General features: G+C 34.7%; 2 protein-coding genes across 2 annotated transcripts; one reads left to right on the top strand and one right to left on the bottom strand.

The window, feature by feature from the left end:
• Nucleotides 1–1,158: 1,158 nt before the first annotated feature.
• Nucleotides 1,159–2,648, top strand: LOC107766320 (putative galacturonosyltransferase-like 10). The gene has a single exon (XM_016585082.2). The coding sequence runs from the start codon at nt 1,305–1,307 to the stop codon at nt 2,379–2,381; it is 1,077 nt and encodes a 358-aa protein (XP_016440568.1). The 5' UTR covers nt 1,159–1,304; the 3' UTR covers nt 2,382–2,648.
• Nucleotides 2,649–4,095: 1,447 nt separating this feature from the next.
• On the bottom strand, nt 4,096–7,067 carry LOC107766322 (uncharacterized). Its single transcript, XM_016585083.2, has 5 exons — nt 6,322–7,067; nt 5,989–6,235; nt 4,807–4,905; nt 4,514–4,731; nt 4,096–4,364 (listed from the first exon to the last, which is right to left on the bottom strand). Exons 1-5 carry the CDS (start codon nt 6,777–6,779, stop codon nt 4,289–4,291), a joined length of 1,098 nt encoding a protein of 365 aa, XP_016440569.1. The 5' UTR covers nt 6,780–7,067; the 3' UTR covers nt 4,096–4,288.
• Nucleotides 7,068–7,858: the final 791 nt, after the last annotated feature.

Genomic DNA, 7,858 nt, shown 5'->3' with positions numbered 1-7,858 from the left:
CCTATGACAGGTATAAGTATTCCCTATACTATTTTTAATCTTGAAAAAATTTATCCCAAAATTAATAACCAAACAAGGGCTAAGACGGTACAAAATATTTATCCCAGAATTATTTTTACTTATCATCATACCAAACAACCCCTAAATGTTTAGGCGTTTTGCAGTTGTTGGTATGTTTTAAGTTATACATGATCTAAGCGTAAATAATTTTTACATTATCAGTCTAATTGAATCGGTTATGGCAGGTCATTATTCTATTTCCTTGGCTACATATTAAGCTTGATTTGGAAAGTCACATGTTATTACTACCTCCGTTTTATTTTATTTGACTTGATCCGGGGGTATGAAGGTCAATTGATTAATTTTCAATTTAAATTTGGACAAAGAATCTTCAAGTGTTTTTGGAAATAAATTTACATATTTAGAAACTAAGTAAAAAGTACTATAAATCACAATAATTAATAATTTAAAATATTTAAAAAATATTTTATAAAAATATGCATTTAACATACATTATTAATCTACTAGAATCGGTCGTAGCAGATCACTATTCTATTTCCTATGTAAATATTAAACATAATATGCCGAGTTACATATTACTAGAAGTCAAAATAATAATATAAAAGTTGTTTATATTACCTACGCACCAAATGTAACCTCTTTTATTTAAAGGATTTAAGTTAGATACATTATAAAAGATTTTTTACACTCCAGTAGTAGAAGGTTACTTGCAATCTTTAATAGATTATCAATTACTAATATTTATCAAAATCAATAATTACTTAATAAGTGATTTAATTATATAAAAAAATTCTTCACCGTCCGTCCATACACATAATAGACTCTTGTTAAAATTCCTCGTATATTGTCCTAAAGTAGCAGAAGAAGCGATACAAAGCTCACTTGTACGTTGATTGAGTTAAGAAATCGTATACCTACTGAGTACATACCACATGCTTTTCTCATTGATGGGTAACCCATTCACTGAACCGGACCGAACCAAACACCAAACATTTCCCTCAGGTTCCTCGAAACATCATTAAAAAACCAAACATAGTTCCAGAAGAATAATAAAAAACAACATATTATAATAAATATTCTCCTTACGCGTTTGGTTTTCCTTTAAACTTTTCAATTCCCAACAACGCGATTATGACCAATAAGGCAAATACTAGTCCAAAATCTGAACCTCTTTATATATCTCAACTCCTCACAAAACCTTAAACGCGTATACTTTTACAAACATTCTTTCTTTCTTCTTCTTCCCTTACATTCAACGAGGCGATTTTTCCATTCCTCTTGCTATGATTCTTTCTAAAAAACACATCTTTATGCTATTTGTGTCAATTCCTTTGCTTCTAATTCCAGCAAGCGCTATTAGAGGTTTTCTTGAAAAGCCTAAGGCAAATTTTGATGGGTATTTGAGATACGTTGAATCTCCAGAGTATAGAAATAGCGAAGAATGTCCAATTTTAGAATCAGATTTATCAGTTTGTGACCCAAATTTGATACATATAGCTATGACTCTTGATTCACATTATTTTAGAGGTTCAATAGCAGCAGTGCATTCTGTTCTAAAGCATGCCTCTTGCCCAGAAAATATTTATTTCCATTTCGTAACATCCAAGAATTCAGATTTTCAACAGTTGACTCAAACAGTTAACTCAATATTTCCATCTCTGAGCTTCAAAGTTTACAGCTTTGATGAAAACCGCGTCAAGAATTTGATATCATCTTCAATTCGTCAAGCTCTTGATAATCCATTGAATTATGCTAGAACTTATTTAGCTGAGATCATTGATCCCTGTGTTGAAAGGGTAATTTATCTTGATTCTGATGTGATTTTAGTTGATGATATTCACAAATTATGGTCCATATCATTAACTGGTTCAAGAATTATTGGAGCTCCAGAATATTGTCATGCTAATTTCAGAACATATTTCAATGACAATTTTTGGTCTGACACAAAACTCTCAAAGGTATTTCAAGGAAAAAGGCCATGTTATTTTAATACAGGGGTAATGGTAATGGATTTAGGAAAATGGAGAAAAGGAGATTATACTGAAAAGATTGAGAATTGGATGGAGATACAAAAGGAGAAGAGGATATATGAATTGGGATCTTTGCCACCATTTATGTTAGTATTTGGAGGAGAAATTGAAGGAATTGATCATAAATGGAATCAACATGGATTAGGTGGAGATAATTTGGTGAATAGTTGTAGAACATTGCATCCAGGTCCAGTTAGTTTATTGCATTGGAGTGGTAAAGGTAAACCTTGGGTTAGGCTTGATCAAGAAAATCCTTGTCCTGTTGATTTTTTATGGGCACCTTATGATTTGTATAGACCGAGCCTTCATGATTCTTTTGACCAACACTAGCGGAGATTGTGATGTGACAGTGTAAAAATTCTTTTACGCTTTTAGCGTATACGAGTTATTTTTTTCTTTTTTTGTATTGTGATAATTCTTTGATTCTTTTTCCTCATTGGGAAGAAGTGAGACCCGGAGTCTGTAGTATTAGGTACAGGGGACGATTTTGTTAGGGTCCCTTATGGGTGATTTTTTGTGTGTATAAGAAGAGCAAACGATTGTATAAAGCGATTATTCCTCCATTATTTTTGTAGTAATCAGAGTAGTCTTTTGATATTTTCGTCAAGTTTCATAAGAGAAAAAGAATGCCAAGGATTCAGATGTGTTTTCTTCACTTTGCATTATATTTATGTTTTAATTGTGAAAACCATTCAGTTCCACGGTTTTGAGATCAGATTTAAAGTTTGTTAAATCGTTAGTGATAAGCTTTCTAAAATTTACAAGATTCATAAATACTACTCCCTCCGTTTTAATTTATGCGAATTTCTTTTTTTGGTCCGTGCCAAAAGAATGACCATTTTTTATATTTAGAAAATAATTTACCTTTATGCAACGATTTATAGCCACACAAAATATATGTGCCTCATTTTACGCCACAAGTCTAAAAATCTTCTCTTATTTCTTAAACTCCGTGTTCGGTCAAATTGGTTCATATAAATTAAAGCGGAGGGAATACTATACAATCGTGAAAATGATTCTACAAAGCTCTCTTATTTTTTTCTTATTAACGAGACAACATGGCGAAGCAGGGGAGGACGGACAGAGTGAGCATGTTTAGACATTTGGAAAGCAATACTGGACGACTGAAGTTTATTGCCGCGTCATACATTACTTGAGTAGAAGAAGAATACCTTTTTGACACCATATGTTTACTACAATAATATTTTAAAGTATTAATTTGTGCTGAGTCAGTTTTTTCCTGAAAAATGCTAACACCTATCTTGCTTGTATCTTAGACACAAAATATAGAATATGTTTCAGAATACCTACCACAATATCAAAATTTACCATACTCTCACTACTAAAACATGTAGTATCATAAATTCCACCTAACCCATCAGCCAATAAATAAATCGTCACTGGTGTAGCAGACTTTACAGTAACAGCAGCATCTCCTTTCTTTTGGCCAATCAAAACCACTTTTCACCAAACCTTTTACCAAATCCCGAGTTAAGTGTGAACGCCTTTTTCTTCAGCCTTAACCACTAACAATGCCCTTAACAAATGACGACCAGGCAATAGCAACATTAGGATGAGAAAGTAATGATTTCTGCATCTTAGTAATTCTATAATTATGAGAACGTTCTGCCTCGTGGAAATTTTGATCGTGACTTCCATAGCTTTTCGAATTCTCATTTTAATTTTAAGGAAATTCCAACATTCTAAATCCACGGACGAGAAATTGAAATGATCTACAACATCCTCCACGTATATAAATCCCAGCAATATCTCCATCATGCAGTGCACAATGAGCATCTCTTTTTTCTAATTTTGTTGATCCAATCCCAAAACATGAACTGCAACCAACTGCGAAGCTCATGGGAATCAGCACAGACGTTATAAGTAGTGTGGTTAGCATCTATCATACCGTCTCGCCGGCAGTTTTTATGTGATGTATGATCACCTTAAATAAGAATTGCTATATGAAAATGCAAGTTAGGATCAACTAACTATTGTTTGCTGATTGTATGCATTGTGTACTTGATCAATTTACACACTATGAAGTCAAAGAGGCTCTGAGAAATGGATTTATCATTCTCAACAGTACACCCTTCCATACAATTCGTACAAAATTTTACAGGATATGTGGATTATTCTTATATAAATAACAGGAAAGAATTGAACTAGACAGAGAAAAGGAGATGGGGAGAGGAAAAGAAAAGAAGAATATACATCCCTCTTTGTACTTTCCAAGATCATAACAAGCCAACAACACAACTTAGATGCAATCTGTTCTCCAATCCTCTCAAATGATGTCCCAATAACATACACCTGCCAATTACAAAGTTGATTTATTGACCTACTCAGAAAAATCATACCTGATAAAGCTAAAGAGGATACCTAAGAAAAAGTTCAGACTTTTGGTGAATACAAGGAAAATGATAAAGGAATAAATAACTGAGAGATGCCATGTTACTAACCAAAAAAGTAGCTTTGCCAAGTAATCCCGAGAAGTGCCTGTTGAGTCGCAGAATTCGGTGTCATTACTTTGGTTTTGGTAGTTTTTGGCACCACTAAGATTAGGATCTTCGTCATTGGTAACATCGTCCTCTGTGAAAAATCTTTGCAATATGTTTTGAGCAAGCTGCTTAATAATCTCCTCCACCTCAAAGGATGATGGTCTAGATAGTTCAGTCACCTGTTCAAGTAGCAGACACATCAGGAATTAACCTCAATGGTTTCAGATGATATGACATACAAATAACTACATTACCATGTCAGATTCCAATGACCGAAGGTATTCCAGCAAATCATTGTTGCTTTCGTTGATATACTCCATTTGCAAATTTTCTTGTTGCTGGGATTGCAGTTCCTAAGAGGAACAAAGAAGGATCAGTATTATACTGAAGCTTATAGTATCAATTATCAGATCAGGTACAGAAGTGCGCCACTCAAGAAAAGAACAAGAAAATATAAATTTCCACGAGTAAGCTTATACCCTATGGGGTCGTTTGTACAACCGCTAGTGCAGATGAACAATGAATCAGAAAATGACACCTTAAATAGACAATGATACTGGTACACAGCCCCAATCCTACGTAGGCAAATTGAAAAGCTCAATTACTGAAGAAACACTAGAATACGTGTTGAAGGAACATGATTAGCCTGCGGCTAAATGTTTGACACCGGAAAGTGTCTAGGCAGAGATCCTTTTTTTTAAACAAAGCGTAAGTAATGCATAAGTAAGTTTTGCATAAATAAGTTTTGTGCTAAGCAAGTAGCAACAAACTCACCACAACATATTTGTAAAAACAACAGAGAGAAAAAAACGGTGAAGAAGTGGAGAACTCTAGCCATGGTTAAAGCTATAACATCCTAATTTGCCACTCAAACATGCAAGTTGTCTATCAATAATCCAAGGACCACATCATAGAGCCTAACTAAAATTATCAAAATAGTTTTGCAACTGAACGTTATTCTATGATCATAAGTTCATGCTTGAAGAATGAACTGCAGAAAGCAGGCTTAAACATTCTTCTTCCAGCAGTTTGATTTTATTTGACTCACACACAACTGAATTTTCTGGATAATTATGTATAATAACCTGTCGCAAATGTAACTTCTTGTAACATTAATCCACCCATGTCAGCAGATCAACTTCTTTGGTGCGTCCACTAATTCATAATTAAATATCTCAACTTTGAGAGCAAAAGTTCAAGAAAATTTACATATTTGACTAACAAATGTGTAAAGTATCTAGGATTTCTTACAACTTAAGCTTTGCACCCAAGAAAGCGTCCAATATCTTTCGGTTAGGACTACTCTTGGTAGTAGAATGACCATAGTGTCACTTAAACAATGAAGAGTCTTATGTATGAAAGGACTAGCCAATAAATCACAAATAAACAAACACAGCCAGTAGTTTGTACAGATTTCAAAAGTGAAAGAATATCACCTGTTTAACAGATGAGAGCTCTTCTTCTAATTGCTGAATATAGCTCAAAGCTTCAGGAGATAAATCCCCAAGAGCTTGAGCATTTATTCTCTCTGAAACTGCAGAAGACATATTTTCACTTTTCTCCTCACTCTTCGACCCTAAATTCACATTGTCCTCCGCCAAGTTCAAGCCTTTCAAATTATCTGACGGAATATCAAAATTCCTCATCAACGATATCCTGTACTCCGCATTCCACAACGTATACCTACAGCAAATTGATCCAAAACTTTAAGAAATTAATAATTACACTTTTAAGTTTTAGCCTACATTAAAATTAAGAGATTAAGGTACCCGGTAATTATAGAAGAAACAATGAGGCGATCGAGAGGGCGTTTGGAGAAGTGAACGGTGACGGAGAATTGATCGGAGGGGAGCAAGCCTAACATAGTAGAAATCGTCTGCTTCATAGAGTCCTTAGCAGAATCCGAAACGCCTTTAGATATAACGGAAGTATCCAACGGTTCAATTCGCTTGAGCATATTAGCAATAACGGAAAATTCGCTGCCGAAACCATCGGATTTCCTGGTGGAAACAAAGTCGTCAGAAACACCGCCGCCATCAACGCCGGAAATAAGGCAGTTGATAGAAGAACGCCGTCTGCCGGAAGCGGAAATAGAAGGAAGCAACGGGCGGATGAGGAGGTGGTTGGTAAAAGGAGGGGGTGGGTGAGGAAGATGTTGATGTGGCTTCAGTGAGAGGTCTGTAAGGTGTGATGTAAGAAAAACCCTAGCTGAAGAGGCAGCAGCCATTAAAGACAGAGATTTCTCTTCTTTGTGTGGCTTTCAATGCCTCTCTCCGGCGAAGTGAAGTTCTCACGTCTTCCTTCGATTCTCTCTCCGCCTCATCTTTCAGCCCACCCAATTCGTTTTCGTGTTTTTGTTGGCTTGTGAACGTCTTGACCTTATGCCCTTTCTATTTGGTTTATTTACGGATTTACCATCCGCTTGCTGACAGTAAAATGCCTGGTTGTAAACTCCTCCCGTAAAGCGAGAGAGAGAGAGAATCTTTGAAATTTCGGCCATTTACTTGAAAAATTCAATCTAAACGAACCTAAAACCTTACCACTAATTTTTATTTGGCATCTAACTAGTTCTAGTTCTAAAATCCCTGTCAAGTATCAACCAAGTGGTCCACCATTGCGGTGGTATGGTAAGTTCGAGATCTAGTTACATAGTTATAGTTAGTCGTATTTATTAGAAAGTGCTTTAATTACAATGTAAGATTTTTTTGTGCGAATTCAAATTTAATTAGGACCCAATACGGATAGTGGACAATGAATGAAAAACAAAAAAATAATCAAGTGGTCCACCGATTGTGGTAGTATGGTAAATTTCCCTTTATTATTAACAGATCTCGAGTTCGAGTACTCGAGATCTAGTTAGGGAGTTAATCGCCTTTGTTAAGGAATGATTTAATATTTTTCGAATCCAAGTTTAAATAAGACAAACCCAACACGGACAGTGGACATAACCAAGTGGTCCAGCATTCATAGCTATCTATCAAAAACATAATTGTATCCAATTGCAGCTATTATATTCCATTTCAGGTTACTATTAGTACAACTTTGGAATACTAAAAAAGAGCTGCTGGATCATGGTTACATACGAGTCTTCTCCGCGTGAATTTTTTTTTAATATGATAATTATCAAAGAAACAAAACTTTTGTTTCAAATTTCCATTCTTATTTTTATCTAAAAGTTAGAATCAAAATAAGAAGAAATAAATAAAGTAGATAAGTTTTTATTTAGTTTAACTTAAGCTAAAGGTAAATTGCTTATAAATGCTTATTTCCTTCAGTTCATTTTACTCTTTTCATTTGCTTTTCTAT

The sequence above is a fragment of the Nicotiana tabacum genome, chromosome 17 (assembly GCF_000715075.1).
Source record: "Nicotiana tabacum cultivar K326 chromosome 17, ASM71507v2, whole genome shotgun sequence".
Classification (NCBI taxonomy): domain Eukaryota; kingdom Viridiplantae; phylum Streptophyta; class Magnoliopsida; order Solanales; family Solanaceae; genus Nicotiana; species Nicotiana tabacum.
Note: the sequence above shows the minus strand (reverse complement) of the source record. Positions and strands in the feature narration are given on the sequence as shown.

Coding starts and splice junctions, on each gene's coding strand:
- LOC107766320 (XM_016585082.2), top strand. CDS start 1,305: ATGATTCTTTCTAAAAAACACATCTTTATGCTATTTGTGTCAATTCCT.
- LOC107766322 (XM_016585083.2), bottom strand. CDS start 6,779: ATGGCTGCTGCCTCTTCAGCTAGGGTTTTTCTTACATCACACCTTACA. Junction 6,236..6,321: donor GTTTCTTCTATAATTACCGG/GTACCTTAATCT, acceptor AATTTGCTGTAG/GTATACGTTGTGGAATGCGG. Junction 4,365..4,513: donor TTGGCAAAGCTACTTTTTTG/GTTAGTAACATG, acceptor TGTAATTGGCAG/GTGTATGTTATTGGGACATC.